This window comes from Notolabrus celidotus, chromosome 10, assembly GCF_009762535.1.
Source record: "Notolabrus celidotus isolate fNotCel1 chromosome 10, fNotCel1.pri, whole genome shotgun sequence".
Classification (NCBI taxonomy): Eukaryota; Metazoa; Chordata; class Actinopteri; order Labriformes; family Labridae; genus Notolabrus; species Notolabrus celidotus.
In genome coordinates, this window is record NC_048281.1 from 31,008,661 (window position 1) to 31,032,096 (window position 23,436).

A 23,436-nucleotide genomic window follows, 5' to 3' on the forward strand; every position below is an offset into this window, starting at 1 on the left:
GGTTTTAAATCTCAATGAGTCTTTTTCCTGGTTAAATAAATAAATAAATAAATAAATAAAAAAGAAGAGTTCCCCAGCAGGAACCAATACGTCTGGTAACACAAGGAACTTTCTCTAGGTAAAATACTTTGTTTCTTTTCACCAATGAGAGAGAGAGAGAGAGAAAAAAGTGTAAGAAATTAGGAAAGTATGTATTTAGTTATTTATTACTTACTTGTCTTTAATGGACATTTCAAAGAACACCCTGTACTGACACCTATCAGTTTCTGTTTACAAAAACATGCAATATCTCAGTTCAATGTTGGTCACACACTAGACCAATATCTATGTCCCATAATTATTTGAAAACATAGCATTGAGCACTTGCACCTTGCAGTCCTGCTGTTTGATTTTCACTATTTGTGATCAACTTTTTTTCTACTATTTTCATCCCTTAGCATCTAGTCTGTGAGAAAATTGAATAGAAAATATAAACCGATATTATGTTGTTTTGTTTCAATGGAAAAACATTTATTTTATTAAGGAAATACTGGATTTGATTCAGGGGAATAAAAACCAGGCAAGCAGATGAAAAGAGAGTAAGTCACAAAGACATGTCAACAGACAAAACACTGATGAATGATTAAAAAATGTATCAAAAATGTCCAAAAATGTAGATTTATGGCTTTATTTTTTTCAAGGAGAATGTGTACAATACTGAGAATGTCAAGAATAAAAAAGATGAATTGTAGGTTATCAATAAACATATCAATGAATCTGTTTATTGTCAGGTGTTCAGTTTATTAATTTTATTGCTGCAGCTTATTTCCCTGTAAATGCATAAATACTGAGTTTCTGAGTTGTCCTTGAACGCAGCATCATTGAAGCCCTGAGTGATGCTGGGACTGAAGGGGGAGGGTTAATATCTGGGCTCTCACTGATGCTCGAGCTGTATCCGTGCAGCAGAGCTACCGCAGGGGTGCAGGACTCATCATCAGACCTGTGAGACCTGGTCCTGGTTCCTCCACTCTTCTCTGTTGTGTTGAAGCGGATCCGGAGCAAAGCTGGAGTCGGCGGTGCACGGTCCTCCCCCGGACCCGCAGCAGTTCCAGTGGAGCGGCACGGAGAGGCAGCCTCCGCCCTGGACCGATGAACTGGCTGAGATGTCCCGGCACATCTACACCCGTCACGGGATAGGAGAGGGGATGCAGAAGCCAGTGTTCCAGGTAGGAAGATAAACCCTCCTCTCCTGTTCTGCTTTATTCTCTCCTTTCAGACTCTTAGAATAAAACAAATATAACAGAATGAGATTAAAGATGATAACAATGATAGGAAAACTGAACATCACAGGAGATTAAACATTCTTATTGTCACAGAAACATAAAAAAAAAGATGGATGAAAAAATGAGCACTGATTCTCACAGTCACCAAACTCCTCACCCTGCTCCCAGTTTAACTGAAGCTTCATTATAGAGCTAATGAGACCCTGAGGTGTCATTAATCAAGAAGCAGCCCAGGTCCTGCAGTGTGCTGAGGAGCTCACTTATTCAGAGAGAAATTAAAATGGGCTCTTAATTATTTAGCATTATCTGACAGAACTTCAGTCATGATGCATGAGGTGGACAGAGTCACCAGTGAGGAAATAGATCTGTGGCTCAGAAACAGAATTTGCTGCACAGACTTGATACTGAACAGGACTTTAATCTGCAGGGTGCCTATAATGCATCAGTGTTTCTACTGCCAGTGTCCTCAAATGCACTATATATGTTTTCCAGAACATCTTATGGCAACTGCTAATATATCACTGTTGGATAGCTTTAAGAATCAGAAAATTGAAAGAGATTTACCTGATTGCAATATTGTCCACAGAAGCCCAATACAACAATAATAATAAATGGATTGTTATGCACAGTAATAAGAATAATTTTATTTGTATAGCAATTTTCAAAAACTAAATTACAAAGTGCTTTGCATGGGCAGCAGTTCATATCACACAAGAAGATAAAACAATAATACATATATTAAAATACATACAATTCTCATAAAGGAACTCTAAAGGAAATACAATTTTTTTTAGAATATATTTCTTAAAATGGTTAAAATAAAATAAAATTCAGATAAGATAAATAAAAAAATGAATAAATAAATAAAGGTATGGCCAAGTCTTTGGATGTCTTTGCAATTTATACCTTTTAAAATGATTATTTCTTGTTAATCTCTATCATTCAATATGTCAAATATCAACATATAGTTAAAATATGGGTAATTATTTCTGACAATACCCTAATTTCACCTTCAAATGTTGAATTAAAAACCAATAACATGCACACCTGAGAGAATAATAAGGAAACTGTGCATTTTATTTGAAACTCTTATATTAATGTGCTCATTTAAACACTGAACATTAGCTGTGTGTGTGTGTGTTATGATCTGCATCTTGGTGTAGGGAGCTGGGCTGCTGATGGGAATCTATTAAACACTGCATACTACAGTAAGATAACATAAGATAAGCTTACTGATCCTCACAGGAGATGTAAGGCAAGGCAGATAGTGATCAAGCAATGAAGACAGAAATGGTACAGGGGGAATAAAAGGAAGAAAATATGGGTATATACAAAATAATAGCAGCAATTGTGATAGTAAAGTCTATACACACTATTTTAAAAAACTTCACCTTGTAGATGCAGTGTGGGTTTTTGCACAAGCTAATCTTGCACAGAAAAGTGCATAGGTATTCTTAATAACACAATGTAAGCAGCATTAGAGGGTCCAGCTCAGACCAAGTTTGGAGAATGGGCTGGTAGCTGCAGAGGTTCCTGGGCACTGCCAAGGTGACCCCGAGCAAGAAGCCTGAAGTACTCAGGGTGCTCAACCATGTGCTCACCCCCTCACTCTGACATCTCTACATTAGTGCACGTCCATCACGTCCATAGTCTCCTGTTTGTGCACGTGTGTGTTTCAGCATATGTGTGTGTGTAGTATGTTCAACACAAAAGGGAAGAAACTGAATTTGCACAGGGGTTAATAAAGTTTGTCGTCTTCGTCTTGTATGATAAACGGCTGCACAGACACACTGCACACTGCACAGTGCACAGCATGATTGCTATGAATATGCATTAGTGCACACGCAGGTAGGAATCTATGGTAATATAAGGGTAAGAGATAAAAATAGTGTAGATGCTGCACAGATGGCACAGTTTCTAAACAAAAGGCAGGAGGCATATGAAACAAAAACCCCTTAAACGACTGGTTGTTCCACAGAAAATGAAGCGTTGCTGTTGTTTGACTTTTGGTGCAGTGTTTCATTTTTGTCAGACACAAACGCTGACATAGTGAGAGGAATATCCTGGAAAGTTTTAACATTCAGCTCTTTGGCTGCTGAGTTGAGATTCAATCAGCTGATAAGGAGCCTGTCAGGCACTCTAAAGCTCCTCTAAATGTGGCTTGGTCTCAGAAAATGAAGTGTTGTGCTGTCAAAGAAAGCGATGTGAGGTTTTTCCTCCTAAGCTGTAGGAAAGTAGACGGTCAAATAACCACATTTCTTTTCTGCTCGTTTAACAGAAAGCACTGAATGCAGCCATAAATAAAAGCAGCCCAACCAATTAGCAGTGTTTTTTATGCTGCAAGATTTACCCAAGATGCTCTGTAATGTCACAGGAGGACAGAGCGGCACTTAAAGTGTTAGAAAACTGAGATGTCATTTCTCATGTTTCTCTCCTCCTTGTGTACCAGGTGAGGTGTTACCTCATTAGCTCTTTGAGCACTGACACTAGTTAAAGTATAAAAATAGATAACAAAGTGAATCAGTGCTGCTTCTGCAAAATAAGTTTGTGATAGATTTTAGCATGGTCAATAAAGCAGGAAGTGTCTGACTTCTTATAAGTGGGTCATCCTAAAGGACAAGATGCATCCAGTGAGAGCCTGAGTCCTGTGAACCCCGGGGGCTCAGATGTCGGTTGTAATGGGGTTCATAGAGGGAAGGTGCCCTTGAGTTAGAGTGGGAGAAAAACAGGGATGACTATAAGAGGGAGGAAGGACAAATAGAGAGGGATAAATACAGAAAAAAGGGTTTTAAATGGATGTTGTTCTTTGTTTCCCCCAGGCCAACAGAGGGACTTACTCCAGACGCAGCCGCCTGAAGAGGTCTGACGGCAGCACCACCTCCACCAGCTTCATCCTCAGACAGGTAGGACTCGTTACCTCACCAGCAGGGATCATTTTCCCCTCCTCGAATGTGTCAGACGTTTTCAACTCAAGGTCAAAAAGGTCACCTTATGCGGTCCTGTAGCATAAATGCTGTTTTTTGTGGCACATGTGAGCATCATGAGGCTGTACGTTGGTGGATAACTGCTCCAATGCAAACTGTGTCGATGCTTTTTCGTACATGCTTCCACATTACTCTCTAACCTTTCACAGCCAGTATGGTAGTTTTAGAATATAACTTTACTGACATTGGTGTGCAAAAATGCTACTTTTGTACATTTCATGGTTAAAAACTCTCTCTGGTGGTCGAGCTGATGGAGACCGTTCTTTAAATGACATGATTGAATATGTACATTTTAGCCATGCATCGTCTGCACAGATTTGCTAACACTTCCTTCAAAGCTTGATCTGAAAGGGCAACTGGACTTTGTAGAAATTGTTGAAGAGGTTTCACCTCAACGTTTCTACCAAGTCCAGTTGCTTTTTTGGATCAAGCTCTGAATTACTGCGACCTGGATGACTGAGAACCTTCACAGACATTTTGCAAGACTTGAACTTGTTGTCTGATAATGTGTGACGAGGAAAGAGCAACGAAATCCAATCATACCCCTTTTTCGACTGAGCCAGTTTCAGGGCCGGTTCGGAGCCGGCACTCAATTGAGAACTGGTTTTTCGTGTTTTGACTGTGAGTGAACCGGCTCCCGGCCGGGAAAACCAGTTCCAGAGCGGCTCCAACTCCTTGCTGGTCTAGAACAACGAACCGTTAATGTCAGGCCGAGGGGCGGGGGGCGGGGTTGCCGTGATCAAAAACACAAACCAAGTGTGTTTCCGCCATTGCCCTTTAACAAAAAATAAAAGAGACTAATGTATTCCTAGGCAAAGCAGTGGTCTGCTGAGGAGACAAGCTGCTGTTGTCCGCCATCGTTGTTGTTGTGAGGGAAAGTTCGTGCTAGCCCTGCTGGGAAAAGCGGTCACGTAAATCTGATGTCATGACATGCCTCTTCCACGGGCCGAGCAGGTGGAAAAACAACCCGGTTCACGTTGGTCAAAAAGAGGTATCAGAGGTTTGGGAGGATAAAACAGAGAGCTTCATGGTGAAGGTGTCCTCATGACCATGTTGCTGTGAACTGCCTTTTTCTTGCAGATGTAACATACAGGTTGATTTTTTGAACTCAGTAATAGGACAACTCTAAAGGCTCATGACTGACAGGGGCCCTTAAAACTATTGGTCAGGCCCAATGTCTCATTCTTCCATGGAACCCAAAATCCCTGTCGGCGCCCGTGGTGATAGAAATGATCCATCAGTTTAATAGATTTTGAGTGTGGCCAGTAAACGCTGAATAGACAGGGGATTCTATGTTTCAATATCCCTCTTTTAGAGACTTGAGTTAGATGGTGGTCTGGCACCATCAGTCTATCAAAGTGGCTTTCATGAATCTGGACACCAACTCAGAGGAAAATGTGAGCAAAGGACTTCAGCATCTGCCAAGCTTTTGGCCTCCGCTGTTTTTTAGGAGAGGGAATCGATGACCTTGATTTGTATCCGCCTGGGAATTCAGCCCGCTCAGCTTGCTCATGAGGCATCTAACAACCATGTATTATTCATAAACGCAGGATCAGGCCCGGGCTGCATGAGCGCTGTAACTGCCGCCTCCTTTTTACATGCCTCTGTAAAACAAATTCAAATGGGTTTCCTGTGAGAAGTGCTTTTAGTAATTTATAACTCAGAGGGGAATTACTTTTGACATCCTGCTAACAAGTTACCGAGGGAGCTGAGGCCGTTCAGCAACACGGGGATAGTTTGTCATCAGACCCCACCCCCCTTTCTCTCTCTCTTTCTTCTTCTTCTTCTCTCCTCCTTTCAAAGACTGTCCACACCTGACCTCCTCCATCATGTGCTGGCCTGTGCTGACAGCCCACTGGGGACTCACCGTAGCATCAAATGAGAACAAATCAGGTCATGTGGATGTATGAACAATAACATACGACGGCCTCTCAAATGGAACAGCCAGGTGTGATTAATGATAGTGTCAAGTGGAGAAATCTGCCGCAGCGGCGTTATGTAGGTCAGTATATGTATGTAAGACTTTCCTATGAGAGACTTAGTACATGTGCTCACACAAAACACACCATTCCTGATTGAAGACTTCTTCCTCAGTCTGGAGAAAGTGTGACTAACTATCTTTCTACAAGGAGTAACTGAGCTAATCAAAACCTTTAACTCCATTAACCGTTGATCCCCAATCAATCCATCCATCCATTCCTCTTGTCTCATTCAGGGTCACAGGCAAGTGGAGTCAATCCCAGCTGTCATTAGGTAAGAGGCAGGGTTAAATCCTTGACATGTGACCGGCATATCACAGGGCTGACATTTAGAGACACACAACCATTCATGCACACACTCAGGCAATTTAGAGTCACCAATTAACTTAACAAGCATGTTAATTGGACTGTGGGAGGAAGCCGGAGAACATGCATGAGGATAACATGCAAACTCCGCGCAAACAGGCTCCCTCCCAGCTGGGGATTCAAACCAGGAACCTTCTTGCAAGGAACCATTAGCTTAGTCCAGTAAAAGCTTTCATCCAAACATTTTGCATCCATTAAGATCGACGTGCTGCTTCAAATCTACAAAGGCAGACTGGTTGTGAATGCTCTTGCTCTAGTTATCTGCGATCCATCTTACCCTGCAAGGATCCTCTTCCTTCTCATGTAAACAGCCTCAGTGTAGAAGGTTTTAGTGACAGGTATTCAGGCTCTTTTTAGCGAGCAAGAACCGGCTTTGTCAGCTCCCAAACGGCCCCTCATAGTACCATCAGTTTGGCCAACAAGAGCCTAGTCTTGAGCTTGTCATTTGCAACTGACACATAGACTACTCCCCACCTCAGCGTGGGTGTTGTTTGCTGCCACAGTGCTGCGTTCCTGCAGTGACGTCACAACATGAAAATGAAAATGGAAGTCAAAGGTTTTATTAATATTTTTTTACAACTAACATTCAAATTAAACGTTAATGACAAAGTAATGCAGATAATTAACGATTAATGGACTTCTGCCTGCTCTGATGATAAATATAAGGGATAATGTATAGTGAGCAGGTGGTTATGGGAAATACAGTTGTGCTCATAAGTTTACATACCCTGGCAGAATTTATGGTTTCTTGGGTAGTTTCTGTTGTCTTTATGATCTGAATAGGGATGACCACAATGAATCGATTATCGATTAATTGATTGTTAAGAAATTACTCGAAACACACATTTTTGTTATCAATTTTCCATCACGTGGAACAAACATCATGTGGTCTCATATTACACTCATCTATCAGTGAGGTGTTTTAAGTTTAAAGCATGTTTAGATGTGAATCAGCTGGTAAAGGTGTTGCGCACAGTGGAGACGCTCATGCAGCTGGCGGCTGCGGCTGCGCGTCAGGTCTCCACGTGCGCTTTTTAAAAGAGGATCAATACAAAACTGCTGCCAACAACGACACGGACACAAAGGTTGACAACTTTAAACAGGATATTTCCCACCTTTGGATACAAAGGCAACAGACAGGTGGGAAATTCTGGTACACTATGTTTACAGAGCAGCAACATCAGAGCCGTCTGAGCTTTTCTCCAGCGGGACTGATTATGACCCGGTTGCGCTCCCGGCTGACACCTGACCGAATACACATGTTTATTTTTCTCAATAAGAACGAGTAGACAGAAAACTGGACACTTTGAGTCTGAAGTACTTTTCTGTTAGTATTATGAGCCTTCACTTTATAAGATTATGTCCGCGGAGAATATTTCTATGAGCCTGATCGTTGATATTCTGCGTTTCAAACGTGTGCCCGTATTCAATCCCGTCAGTTATTTGCATTTTGTTGCTGTAGAAAATACAATTTAGGGGGAAAATAACCTATTTGGCATTGTTTTTGACGTAAGAATAATAATGTTTTTTTTTTTTTTATCAATTAAAGGCCCTGTGAGGAGTTTTGAGCTGGCTGAGAAACAGACTGAAAATGATACTGATGCCTCTTTATGACCTTCAATAGCAAACAAGACCACCAGCAACAACACTGACACCTTCTCTGTTGTCATTTTTAATGCCTGAAACCGCCCTGGGGGGGGTAGGTGTCAGACAAGATGATGAACATCTCAGTTCAGAAACAGCCTTTATTTGACTGTTCTCATAGAAAATAATCACATTGCCTGATAAAGTTGATTGTTAAAAGACAACAGGATGAGGTTTTTGTTGAAAACACTACATTTACATGTATACGACAAGAGATAAGAGGTATTACTTTGGCCACAAGGGGGCGCCAGAATCGATACAAAACAAAACTTCCTCACAGCAGCTTTAATCGATAATTTCCTTCACCCAACCACTAACCATGAGTGAAAAAAAAGTTTTTCTCTTATCATTCATATTCTCTGAAAAATGGCCAAAAAAAAATCACAGATTCTGCCAGGGTATGTAAACTTATGAGCACAACTGTAATCCAGACAGGGTGAGACAAGACCTTGACGCCAAGGTACAAAACAGCAAAAACAACTATGATTAAAAGATAATTTTATTGATTTAAAATTATTTATGTGTACAGTTTTTTAAAAATAGTCCCCCAGTAAGCATTCCATGGTGATGGATTCTTATCTTCCTGTTGCGGTGGATTGAACATGAAACTGTCCTCATTCAGTTCTCCTTCTTCTCTGAGCTCTGTGGTTCACACCTTTAAAAATAAACCAGGCATATGTCACAACTTTGAACCCTGCTGCTATCATCACCACCGCTCATGGTTTAACTTTCTTTGACCAGTAACTTATAATTGCTCTTCCCTGCTCTGCTGCTGTTGCTAATATCGCTGGACAGGATCCAAGATGAAAATATCTGTAGTCTGCAGATTTAGAATGCTAACAGAAACTAACAGTTTAAAGGTGACATATCATGCAAAATTGACTTTTTAATGGTTCTCTACCTGAAATATGTGTCCCTGGCATGTCTACAAACCCCCCGAGAATGAAAAAAATCCATTCTGCCCCTGTTCTGATTTCTACACCTTTCTGTAAATGTGTGTGAAACGAGCCGTTTCAGACTTCCGTGTTTTTGTTACGTAACAACAATATTCGGTGTGTCACGGAGTCAGAGCTCGGAGCTTGTTCAGCCCATAGACTGTATAAAATAATACTGAATCCCTCCTTCGTTTTTCATTACCTGCACAAATGTGTGCTAACAAGGAGCTTAGGAGGGAGGCATGCTAGTTGTAGGCTGTCTTAATAAACACAGAGGTCGGTTTTACTCCCCACGTCTGCAGATTTGAAGATCTAGTGGATGATTTTTATTTATCATGGATAAGTGCTAGCGCTAGTTAGCATAGCCACATAGCTACATGTTCGTAGCTGTGTACCAAGACACACGTCGACATACTGACAAATAAAACAACAAGAAACACTAAATCTGTGACCAATCCTTCAGAAAGGTCCTGCTACAGGCGCCTCTCCGTCAGGATCAGATTCTGGATCAGATTCAGAGGGTTGAAGTAACGTGATCTCTGAGCAGCTGTGTATATTCAGCCAACATGTAAACATTAGATCAACGTGCTGCAGAGCCGAGGGCACACCCACTTCCTGAGGGGGCGTGGTCAGAGAGAAAACAGAGTGTTCTGAGGAGGACTGAAGAAGAGGGTTTTTCAGGCAGACCAAAATCTGATTTCAAAGTGTTTTTTTGAGCATAAACTTGAAAGACATGTTTTGGGGACCTCTTAGACCAATATATATTGATGAAAAAAGCGTGATATGTCACCTTTAAGATATGATACTCCTTTATTCACAAAGGGGAAATTCATGGAGTTACAGCAGCAAACAAGAAGATGTACAGTACAAGAATTTCAACAAGAATATCTATAGAAAAGAAATGTCCATCAGAGACGACAGCTTGGCCATAATTCTCCTGTCAGCCACCACCTCCACAGGGTCCAGGACTGAGCTGGCCTTCTTCACCAGTTAACCACATTGTTTTGATGCTAATGGAAAGAAACGGTTTAACCTCACCTTACGGTCTATGGTGTCAACAAGCAGAAGCTAAATGTGCTCTTTACCAGGGATTGATTTGACATGACGTGTGATCAGTTTGCCTCTGGCGTTGCTCATGTCACTGAAAGTTAACAACTGCAATAAGATGAGATGCTAAATGATACAATATAATGCGATATAAAGCGATAGAACATGACACTATCATCGCTCTCTTTCTCTTATTCTCCTCTATCCCTCTTTCCAAACCCTAACACGGTCTCAGCAGATGTGTGTCTAACATGAGTCTGGTTCTGCTCGAGGTTTCTGCCTGTTAAAGGACATTATACCTTGCCACTGTAACTTGCTAAATACTGCAAGATGCAATGCTCATGGTGGATTAAGATGAGATAAGACTGGATCTTATCCATAGAGTACGGTCTGGACCTGCTCTGTTTGTAAAAGCGTCCTGAGATAACATTTGTTGTGATTTGGCGCTATATAAATAAAGATTGATTGACATAGTGAGATATGATTCCATTAGACACTTCCTTTATTTCTGTAAGGATTCATAGACAGCCCTTGATCTTTGTTCTTGAACCTTACACTCTGCATGAAGCTCAGAGTCAGTAGGGAGCAATGAATCGCTCCCCCTCTGATGGGGGAGGAACAAGGCAATCTGTTTCTATTGACAGTTTAACTACAGAGCAAAGCACAGGAAGATGAAGGATTCTTAAAAATAGCCCGGTCTCTCAGAGTCCTTGATGTCCCTGTGTTTTAGAATTGGACTTGTTGCACCGCAGGTCTGACCTGTTGATTTCTCTCATTAATCATAAAGTGCACAGATTCTGCTTTCTTTGGTGTGTGTCGCTTCCTATGCTTTGTTCTCATGAATGCTTTGCTTACCCTTCAAAGTGATTTGTAGACCCGTGTTAGTAAAGGTTTACTTTTATTATAATCACTAGAAGAAGACAAAGACAAGCGCCTAAATATAAAAGGAGAAGATAAAGAATTAATGAGACAGAAGGACAAAGAAATGTATACATCAAATCTCTTCCTCAGTCCTTTATTCATTACATGCTCACAGATTTCTTTAACACCCCCGCTGTGATTTGTGTCATCACCGGTGTGATCGTCATCAGGTGAGAAGAGGAGCAGTGGGCTCCTTTTGATTCACTCGTGTATCCATAGTAACAGCCGCCCATCAACAACAGGGGTCAAGCGCAGAAGGTTGATTAGCAGGAAACCTCCTCCTCCTCCTTCTTTTCAGCAGAAAGTATGATTTATTACTGCAAATTCTTACATGAAATGCTGCCTCTGAAGAAGCTACGATACATCGGATTTTTAAAATCTCACTCCTTCGCTTTAGATTTAAAAAATACAAGAGCGAGAGGTCCTTTCATTAAGATGACAGGTTCTCAAGTCCTTGTCCTCACCCTCACCCTTTGTTCTCTGCCTTGAGATGTGCTGTTCATGACAGAAGCCTTAACACTTCAAATGTGGGATTTCTGCTGCATCCAAAAGACAAGTTACCTCAATTTCTACCCTATAATGTTACATTTTTATGTCTAAATGAATTCGATTTTAAGTAACAGTTAAAAAACTAAGTTTTTATGAACAGTCTGAGTCTCAAAGCCTCCAACAATGAGCCTCACCAGCACTGTGTGGGTGCGGTTTGATATTTGATTGACCGTGCTGGCAACAAATGTCACACAACCCCGCAACTGTCATCAGATTGTGATTCAAGTATTGCTAACTGAGTTCACCCACTAGAAATCTGTCAGAAGAGCACGCTCCAAACTCATACACTGTACAAGGGAAGAAGAAGGGGGCCACCCTGATGTCATCCATTGGTTTGTGGAGGACAAGTTTGAAGAGTCACCACTGTATACTTAAAAAAACAGAAGTCTCCATATCAGGAGAAGAGGAAGGAGCTGACGGAAGAGTAAACGGTGAAGTTCTGCAGTCACTCAATCTACCTCTAAGCTCAGTTTATCAGCTGGTTAATGAAGTAGATAACAAAATCCTTCTAAATAGTGTCTACATTAAAATAATATATGAGCAGAATCACAGTCATCTCTGGAACTTGAACACAGATGGTCTCCTGGCACATTTGGACCAACGCTTAGGGGACTGTGTCCACTGATGCTGTGTTTTGCACCGGCAGCGTCTGTTCAGCGTTTTCAGCGCTCAGTATCAGCTGATTTAATTCGCTGCTCTCACAGCACTCTCATAGAAGTAATATAATAATATCTAATTCAGCTTTTGGAACTAGGGATGGGCATTTCAAGCCAAATTACTATTCAATAATCATTTTAAAGCCATGCCCAGCCTCTAGAAATACTTGTGTAGTGGTTAGGGATGACTACAATTAATCGATTATCTATTAATTGATTGTTAAGAAATTACTGGAAACACAGTTTTGTTATCAATTTTCCGTCCCGTGGAACAAACATCAATGATCTCATATTACACTCATCTATCAGGGAGGTGTTTCAGTTTAAAGCATGTTTCGATGTGAATCAGCTGTTTAAAGGTGTTGCGCACAGCGGAGACGCTCAGCTGGCGGCTGCGGCTGTGCGTCAGGTCTCCACGTGCGCTTTTTAAAAGAGGATCAATACAAAACTGCTGCCAACAACAACGCGGACACAAAGGTTGACAGCTTTAAACAGGACATTTCCCACCTTTGGATACGAAGGCAACAGACAGGTGGGAAATTCTGGTACGCTACGTTTACAGAGCAGCAACATCAGAGCCGTCTGGGCTTTTCTCCAGCGGGACTGATTATGACCCGGTTGCGCTCCTGGCTGACACCTGACCGAATACACATGTTTATTTTTCTCAATAAGAGCGAGTAGACAGAAAACTGGACACTGTGAGTCCGAAGTACTTTTCTGTTAGTATTATGAGCCTTCACTTTATAAGATTATGTCCGCGGAGAATATTTCTATGAGCCTGATCGTTGATATTCTGCGTGTCAAACGTGTGCCCGTATTCAATCCCGTCAGTTATTTGCATTTTGTTGCTGTAGAAAATACAATTTAGGGGGAAAATAACCTATTTGGCATTGTTTTTGACGTAAGAATAATAATGTTTTTTTTTTATCAATTAATCGATAATTGATCGTTAACATTTCCAAAAATCGATCACGGAAAATACTTAAAATGTACATCCCTAGTAGTGGTGTGAGATTCAGAAACGGAGAAAATCGCAGCGACTGTCTCTAATGTTTTCTTCTTCTTTTGCTATTTAATGCAGTTAGCATTCTTCTTCTTCTGTTTGCCAATGCGGTTAGCATCCAGCTGTAAGACGCTTTACAGCCACCGTCCAGCAAGAGTACTGTATTAGAACCGGGCACCGTTAAAAATGATTAAAAATTATACTTTTAAAAATTAGAAAATATTCGAAGTAACTCTTCGATTTTTACAAAGTGAACGAATATTAAAATATTCTAAAATCATTGCCCATCCCTATTTGGAAAACCGGCGCACTCATCAACGTCACTTCTGGATCACTGACCAATCAGAATCAAGAAGGTGGGACTTCTGATTTCATCTTTGTCAACAACAATGGCAGAGCTGTGTGCAGAGGAGAGACTAACCACATTTATTTTTCGTGGTACAACTTCCAGATCTAAAGCTTTTACTATTACTATGACTAATACTAATACATGATTTCTACTGATTTTTCTAAGTGTTAGCATTTTGAAATAGTGGCATTGCTACACTTACTTCCTTCCAGGTTGAATTTGTAAATGACTTGTCAACCAAAGATTACCATGCCTTCGTGCACACCTAACTGTAGCTTATTTTCCTCTAAACTGGGTCTTAGTTTATGAAATGAAAAACATGTTCTATTGAAAAAAACACCTGAAATGAGTTCACTTGAACTTAATAGGAAAGGTAGGTATTGAATGTTTTCAAGGGGAATATATCAAGTCAGAAGTAGGGTTATTTTCTATTATGTTCCTCTACAACAGGACTTCTTTATGCAGCTGTTAGAGTCGCCTCCCGCTAGACATTTGAAAAAAAACAACCAAAAAGCAACAACCCTTTCCAATATTCAGTCTGTAGGGAGGACGGGCTTTTGTTGTCAGCTTCAAGTGATCATCCAAGAAGTGAAGGTTTATTGTACTTCCTCATTTGATGTATTTTTCAGCGTGTATAAACTAAAAGTCTCTGTGCACTCCTGCTGAAATCAGTGTGCCAATGTGGGAGTGTATTGCACAGAAAAGGTACCTCATTTATTTGTTTTCAGTGACTTTAAAATGTAGTTTTCCAGAGTGGTCTGGGCTGAAGCTTCACTGCAGATTGACTTTAAGTATTAGGGTTAAGTGAGGATGAGTGCAGCAAACTGCCCGGGCCAGAGTGTGTGCCATGAACGCCACACAGCTCAGACTCTTTAGGTGAAAATGAGGTCAAAAGGAGGAAAAGTTCAGAGAAGTACTGTCAGTTTGTTTGGATTAGATTCAGTCGATTTTAAAGTAAAGGTGCAGAAAGCATGGGAGAGGATTTAGTGGATCGGGATGAGTCACCACATGACATGCTGATACTCACAGATCTGTCACAGAAAGGTGCCGGTGGAGAGCTGATTCTCGCAGATGGTGAGATGAATATCTGCACGGACAGATGTTTATGATGCGTGGTTGGTTTGTGGATGCTTGAACACTTTCCCTGCCAACCTCTGAGCTTCATGGTATCAAGAAAACCCTCCACAGATGTTTGCTCTCAGGAATAATCCAGAGCTGCTGCGTAAGAGTGGCCGAAGCACCTTTTTCCCTGATGTCAAAGTTTCTGTGTTGACCTGGAGAGCTAATACACTGCATGTTCATTTGATGTTTGCATGCATATGTTGAATATCTCTGAGTATCCTTCTATACCTGCAGGATGCAACATATCTATGAACAGTTTGAGGCGGTATATTAAGATGAAACAAGGTCAGCAGCAGACGATGATAAGCGCAGCTGTGGTGGAAGCGTTTTTATGTTCTCAAGGTTGAAATCCAGTGTTTGCCTGCAATGATTAAGCCGTAGTTGGTATGCCTTTTAATCCTCCTCACACACACGCAGGGACAAGTGTGTGTATAATGCAGCTTTCATCTCTCATCTATGCATATGAGTTGTTGAAAAACTGGATGAAGAGATATTTGTGGAGTTTTTAGCCACGAGTGAAGCTATAGTGGCTTTAAAGTGTGTCCTCACTTTGAGTACATTTCTAAGGGACTGCAGTCTGTGGGAACAGTTGGTAGAGGTAACGGGCAGTTAGCCACTAAAAGAAGAGAAAGGAGGATAGCTTGTGCATATAAACAATGTGGACTCGACCCAATTTAATGAAATGGAATGAAAAGAAATCATTGTGTGCTGAAGCACAATGCACAAGAAGAGCCAGGTGGGAACGCCAGACCTAAGATTTCATTAGAAACTGCATCTGTTCACATAATGGAAAGAATTTAAATCACTTACATGATCTTTGTAGAAAGTTTGCACCTCTTAGTGAAGAAAACATGAGACTTTTTTATCAGTTATTAGACCAAAGTGTGCAAAAACTTTGTGTTAGCTGAGTTATTATCTGCTTTGACTAACAAATAGCTTGTTTGGAAAAACATGTTTGCAGAAAACAACTTAGAAGCTCAAAAGCAGATCTCCATCATGTTACAAGAGAACTGCTGCGACTATCAACTTGGAGCATTATGTTTTTTGTTTTTTTTTGTAAGTTTTTTTTTTTTTTTTTTGCAATAATAGACAGAACCAAACAGTTAAAGGGACAAAAATCAAACATTACAATCATAGTCGGCCCTTGGTGCCCGCCCCTAGGCAAGATTTTGAATGGAGCCCCTTGTATTATAACCAACTCCACCAACAATCACATCTGACATACAGCTTTATGTTTTACTGGTTTTCTTTATTTTAAATTATAAATTACTTCTAAAAGAACGTAAATAAAATGGTAATAACACTGATATTTAGCAGGAAAAACTGATATTAAATATATATTATATTTAAGCCTAGCCTACGTTTTCTATTTAATTAAGCTAACAGCTACCAAAGTGTAAATAAACAAAACAAAACAAAACAAAGACAGTCAATCATGAACACTTATAACCTTCAAAAATTACTCTGCAAACCAATTTAAAAAAAAAACAAAAGTCAATCACACAATTTTTTTTCTTTTTTTTTTCCTCTTGTCTGCATATATATTTCTGGTTTGTGTCATGTTTGTCACAAACTGTCAAATATTAATGCAGCAAAAGAAAAGAAAGAAAACATTTTTCTTCTGTGCTTGTGACTGTGTGCATGCAACCATCACCATCCCTCTTAGAACTCTGGCCTATCTTTTATTGACAGCTAATATCATGTTCTGTAAAAGAGGGCGTGCACACCTAGGTGGGCCAAAAAAATAAATAAATAAGAGAAAGTAAAAGAAAGATTACACAAAGATATACAAAGGGACAGGGAAAGAGAAGGAGAGAGAGACCTAAGACACTTAGATGGAGAGGGACCATCTCACCATGACATCAAAAAAACTCCGTGCGGTGATACTAATGATTAACAACCCTTAGTGTCCACAATCATTACTGAAGCTTGGGTCGCAGAGGGTTGCCGCCGTGCTGTGTTCTATTTGTGTAACAAGACCACCACTGGTGCAGATGAAACCACTTGGGTCAGATCAGCCGAGCGGTTCAGCCCAGCACCCGGGCCGCGAGAGCAGTCAGATCGAAGGACCCAACCCGCCGCGGGAGACCCAGGCCAGGGGACAAGCCAAGGACCCAGACCGGAAGCAAACAGGTACCGCCGGAGCACCCAGGGCGACCCCCAGGTCACCCAGTAGGAGGAAAGGGGGGCAACGGGGGAGAGATCCCGCAGCCCCCCCAAGGGACACCTCCACAACACCGCCCCCACAGCCCCCCAAGACAGAGCCAAAGGAGCCACCAGGGCCGAGGGGGCCCAGCACCAGGAGCAGACAGCCAGGCAGCTGGGCAGGACCAGGACCAGAGCCCGCCAACCGGCGCGCCGGAGCAGGGGGAGGGCGGAGGCGGCAGGGCCAATCCCCCCCGCCCCCCCCCCAGACGGCTCGACCACTCCCCCCAGCCACGCCCCCCACCCACGCCCTGCGACTGATGGACCAGGCCGCGGGGGCATGGAGGGACACCCCAATGGCTGCCGTAGTAACACCCCCCCAGCTGCGTGCCACCCCACCCCCCAAAGAGGACCGCGAGGGAACCCCCGGGAAACCCGGCCCCGAGGGCAGCCGCGGACCAGGCCCCCACAGGGGAGGGGGCAGCAATCACACAATTTTAAATGTTTACTGGCATCACTCCGCAATTTAACCCCAAATTATATTAGATTAAAACGATATTATTTTTCCTGTTGGCTTCAAAATTTCCTTCCTCGCTCATTTTGGGTGCAAGTGGCGCCCCCTTTGGAAGGACGGCGCCCCCTTTGGAAGGACGGCGCCCCCTTTGGAAGGACGGCGCCCCTAGCGTTTGTCTAGACATCCAGACAGTAAGACAACGGCAAAAACACACAACACTAAAAAGTACAAATAAAATTCAATTCAATTACAACACCCTGAGGTTATATCATATAAACTTCATAATTCATCAATCTGCCACTACACAGGCCCTGGTTTAGCCTTATTGGAAATGAGAGTGTCCATTGTTAGTGTTGGGACCAGAAGGTTTCCAAGTCAAGAAAGAAAATCCTTTCACCAACAAATTAAAAGTCTCAACAGGAAGATAGTCCATGAGTGGTTTCCAGACTTTCAGAAACCACTGTTCATCACCTTTTAGAGGAAGTACATTAAATGTCTCCTTGTTCCACAAAGTAACAGTGGGAGGTGTATCTTGGATGCATTTTAACAAAACACACTTTCTTGCCAAGAGCAGTAACTTATCCAACAGTTTCAATGTAAGAGAGGGAAGAGACACATCCTTAGATCCTTAGAAGGCAGGCTGAGTAGGAAGAGCCCGGGATCTTTTTTGAGTTTGAATCTGAAAATGCCACGAAGCTCTTTAGCTGAGGACCAAAAACAAGAAATGTATCTGCACAGCCAGAACAGATGAATACAGTCCCCTTTATCGCTGAGGCACTTCAGACAAAGAGGGGACAGATTTGGATCCATCTTATTCCGAATAGAGGATGTTATATGCAGTCTGTGGAGGATTTTGTATTGCATTTCCCACAATCTATTGCAGGAAGAGAACACACTTTTAATACAATCAACAGCTTCTTGCCAGTCATCCTCTATGTATTCATTGTCAAATTCTCTCTCCCATTTACACTGAATAGTGTACAAGCTTGTTGGACAAATAGAGTGTAAAAGAGCATTGTGTTTTTAATGAATGCTGCAGCTCTTTTAAAGGTGCAGTGTGTAGTTTTTAGTGATGTTTAGAAGAACAGACTCAGTAGAAATTGAATTAGATATTCATGAAGATGTTCAAATGACTGTATAATCACCTGGGTATAAAAATGTACATACCTACACAGGAGCAGGTCTTCATCTACAGAGGCCGCCATCTTGCACCGCCATGTTTCTACCATAGCACAGACTGGACGAACTGCATTTTGTATTTAATGAGTGGATGACTAAAAGCACTTTTTGGAAGATGAAGAAGAAGCGACTAGTTGTTTTGTGCAAAAGAACCTGCACTGGCAGAAGTTTTTGATGGTAAAAACATGACAAATTGAGCATCATACTTATAATGCATCACAGGAGCTTCCTGTCCTTGAAGGCCACTGTTGCAATCGAGACTCTGACTTCTAGATTTGGCTTAATATTCCCATTTCTGCACACTGTAGCTTTAATTATGAAATAACTTTTAAAAAGAGGTTGATTTGACAACTGTTTTCAGTCCTCATCACTCATAGAAACATTTTATAATTTAGGTAAGTCATGTAGGACATTTATTGAAACTACACTGAGATCAAACGGCTGTAGAGAGAAAGGGTTTCAGACATTGCAAGAATGTTTTGGTCTTTTCTCTCCCCAACAAGGTGAAAGGAGCATGCTGAGATAAGAAAACAGGTTGCAATGTCTAAAGGTAGAAAATGCACCCAACCTCTTCTACTAAACCTACAAAATACTTTGCACACAGCATGTCCTGCTGAGAATCCATCCTTATTTGCAATGCAAATGTAGTAGAGTAATGAGTTCTGCAGGGACCGTTTAACGTTTTAATGGTCCTCTCAGCAGAGGCCGAGCAGAAAATGACTTCGGCTTTTGCAGAACTGCAGCTCCGAACAAAGACCTCATCTTCACCTCTTTTCAAACGTCAGGAATGGAATGAATTCTTCGCCCGTATTCACAGCCTGGGTCACTGCGCTTAATTCTCTCCTGTCTAAAATGCAAAGTGTGAATGTAAGGCTGCAGATTTTAATATTCATCCATTTTGGGGATGGCAGAGCTTATGATTTTACAGCTTTCTCCCCGAAATTAAATTTCATGTCTGAGTCATAATGCATTTCACAGAGACCTCCCTTTAACCCAATTTTTCCGCTCGCAGCGTGCAAAGTGATAAGAAGAGCCGTCTTCATGCTGCTAATCCCTCCTATATAGGTCACATGTCTCAACTCAGCAGACTTTCATTTGTGAATGACTTTACGTGGCCCGGTCACGACTCTCTCGCAGCACTGGCACGATGCATTCGACTGCCAGCAACTTTTAATAAGTGTGCATCGCCTGGAGACCTTCTAGGAAGATAAATAGGACACTTAAGAGGAAACAACACATCACTGCTTTCCCATTTCTCTCCTCCCCTGTGGATGTTTAATGTATTAGTCCGTCTCCAAACCAGGATTAACAACAAAGACTCAAGTTCGAACAATGACAAAGCAGATAAATACGTCCCACTTAAGCTAACAACTGAGCTGCAGTCGTGACTGTGTGAAAGAAACGGACTTAGCCCCCAGAAATGAACGGTTTAACCCTGCATTCTCGTGTGTGGCCACTAGAGGGCGACTCTCCTGTTTGCTGTGAGAAGATAACGATGATTAGATTCCTATACAGCTTTGATATTTGTTGGTTTAACTTAAACTTGTATTTCTCACCAAGATAATGTCTTTATTTGTATTAGTATTTAATGAGGTTTTATTCTAGAGCATCTTATGTAGAAAAGAACAAAACCGGATACTGGAGTCCTGATTCTAAAGAACGCAACAATTAAAAAATAACAACACTGCAATAAAACTATAGACTCCAAACAAAACAATAACTTAAGAAACTTCATAAACTTCATCATAAACTTAAGAAACATAGTTAAACTTTTCTTTAACTATGTATAGATATGTAGATATGTTTGGGGATAACTCTTTTCTAAGTGACACTAATATCACATTCTGTATTAAACAATAACAGCTAAAAATACCAAACAGGCTGCAGCAATAAGAAAACAGTCTAATTATACACAAGTCTATAAGAAAATAGTTCCATCATCATTAGTTTTATAGCCTCAATCATGTCTGTTTCTGTAATCAGTGATTATATTCATTTTAAAGCTCCTGTGAGAAACTTTTCATGTTTGTGGATTTTGGCGCCCCCTCTGGCCATACACGGTCACTGTCGATTTTGTCGGTTAAATATAAAGGTAGTGTTTATTAACAAATGCAATCACTCTGCTGCCTTTTAACAGTCAAATGTATCACCCATCTTTAGGCACCCAACTTTAAAAAGTCCATCAATACATCCATTTTCTTCTGCTTATCCGGAGTCGGTTCGCGGAGCCGCAGCTGTCCAAGCAAATTGACCCAGACATCCCTCTCCCCAGCAACACTCTCCAGCTCCTCCTGGGGAATCCTGAGGCGATCCCAGACCAGGCGGGATATATAATCCCTCCACCGAGTTCTGGGCCTTCTCCCAACTTTAGAAGTGGAAAACGTAAACATAGGCGTTCTGTTAATCACGTCTTCTGACACCTACCCCGCCGCAGCGATTTCACACATTAAAAATAACCACATGAAAATAATCAAACCTCTTGTTTATGGTCTTGTTTGCTTTTATAGGTCATAGAGAGACATCAGTTTAGATTTCAGCCTGTTTTATAACCGGTTGAAAACTCCTCACAGCAGCTTTAAGTTAAGGTTTTCTCTGTCATAAGATAAGATAGTTTTACAGAAGAGAATTAGGGCCACTGAAAAAAAAAAAATTAAAGTCCAATAAATCTTTTAAATGTTTTTGTTCTGAGAAAAAAAAGTCAGAATTCAGACTTTTTTCTCAGAATTCTGAACTTAATCCACTGAGAAAAAAAAATGAAGGTCCAACATATTTTATTATTATATGAAAGAGGATTAGGGCCACTTTTTTTACATTAAATCTTTTTAAAATATTATTGTTCTGAGATTAAAGTCAGAATTCTGAGATTAAAGTCAGAATTCTGAGAAAAAAAAAATACATATATATATATATTGAATCTTAATTTTTTTTCCCCCAGTGGCCGTACTCCTCTTCCGTGGTCCTTTATTCGTCCCAAAACAGGGAAATTGAAAGTGTTACAGCAGCAAGTAGATGCAAAACAGTATAAAGTAAACAAGAGCATATAAAACGGCAATTATTAAAAAGTTATTAGCAATTAAAATTAAAGAAGAGAAGAGAAGAGAAGAGAGGGATTGGGTAATTATTGCATGTTAATAAATATCAGTATATTGGTGTTACATCAAGGGTACACAAAAAAGAGAGGTGAAGAGGTGTGTCATATTATAATTAAAGCTTTATTTGTCTCAACAACAGTCCAAAATCAAAGGTATTTAATTACAAATTATGTGAAATAGAGGCAGATTATAAAATATGTCAATTTAAAGATAAAAAGGTTAAATGTTTGGGTTTTAAAAGTGGCAAAAACAAATGTTTTTCAGTCAAATTTCTTCCCACTGGAGTGATTGATGGATCAAATAATCCATTGAAGAAAACCTGACCCTGATCCTGATCATAACATCAACATAGTATTCATTAAAGTCATAACCCTGAATCTTATAAACTCAAACTTGAGGACACTGATGATCTGTCGCCTCAACATGCTTAACACACAGCACATTTGATGCATCACAGCACACACTTGTCCTTCATGTCTCATTGAGAGTTTTATGCTTCTCCCCTCATTGTGCTCTTCTTCTTTCTCCATCCATCCCTCCACAACATGATCTATGCGTGACGTCACACACCCTCAGCCTTTGTGCAGCACTTCTTGTGTGGCACTGAGAGTTGACGCACTCACTCTGAAAAGCTTCTCCTTGAACTTCTGTGCCTTTCTTCCCTGTAACAGTGGAGAGCTGTCTGTGGGCTGCTGCTGCAGACGCAGGTCAGTGTGTAATGAGAGGCTCGAGAACAAAGTAACTCTCAGCTCTTTTATATTCTCACCTCCTGCTACAATATCTGAGGGGAGAGTAAGAAGCCACCGGATGTTGTGAGAGGTGTTTGTTGAGAGGAGGAGGAACGGAAGCGGTCAGGTTTGGATGGAGAGGGATCAGCTGACAGGAGGAGCAGGTTCATCTGCTGTTACACATTTTACCAGGAGAGGGCGCCGCTGCTCTACTGTGTGAAGAGAGACGGCTCAGGAAAAGACGTTATGTACATTTCTCTGGCAGGTTCACTTGACTTGTTAATAAAACAAACATAAATGTAGAGGTAGAGCAGAACAGACTTTTGGTTTCATTAAAGGGACAACCCTTTTTTTAACCTGTATTCTGCATTTTAAGGAGTTCATTGATAAAGTTGTTGGAAGAGAATATGAGCATAGAAGGAAACACTGAATAAATATTGTGCACTAATATTAAATTACCATCTGTGATTAAAATATCTAGCTTTATGTCAAGTTCTTATGTTTCTCTTTACAATTTCAGATGCTGATGAGGCTTTGAAATGCTTTTACCATCAGTCACTCACTTACCTATTAAGAATAAAGAAAACAGTGAAGATAGTTAGAATTTAAAAAATAAGATACCAAGTATGAATACTTTTAAAAAGTAGATCACTAACACGGTCCAAGCAACAGACAATTACCTTTTTAAAAACCTTTTTTGAAATATTTTAATGGTTTTACTCTTAAGTTTGGAGGCTTATTTTTGACTTTATGTTCACATATATTGGATTAAATCTCAAAACTCACTTCATTAGCAATAACTGAGCTTCAGCGGTTTCTGTCTCTCTTCCTCTGCTGAGAAAGCAACAAGCTATAACTTTATTTTTTAGAAATGAGACTGGGCAAATAGTTTAAATAATGGGGCGCTGGTGGCCTATTGGTCTAAGCGCCTCACATACAGAGGCTACAGTCCTTGTCGCAG

At 40.9% G+C, this 23,436-nt stretch overlaps 1 protein-coding gene across 2 annotated transcripts in view; it reads left to right on the plus strand.

The window, feature by feature from the left end:
• The first annotated feature begins 869 nt into the window (after positions 1 to 869).
• Positions 870 to 23,436, plus strand: part of cacnb4a (calcium channel, voltage-dependent, beta 4a subunit) — a 68,361-nt gene continuing 45,794 nt past the window's right edge. Inside the window, exons 1-2 of one of the 2 annotated variants that reach the window (XM_034694755.1) lie at positions 870 to 1,205; positions 4,082 to 4,165. In XM_034694755.1, coding sequence (XP_034550646.1) covers positions 1,143 to 1,205; positions 4,082 to 4,165 — 147 coding nt within the window. In that variant the 5' untranslated portion in view covers positions 870 to 1,142. The remainder of the gene's footprint in view (positions 1,206 to 4,081; positions 4,166 to 23,436) is intronic. The other variant, XM_034694756.1, reaches the window with a different exon arrangement.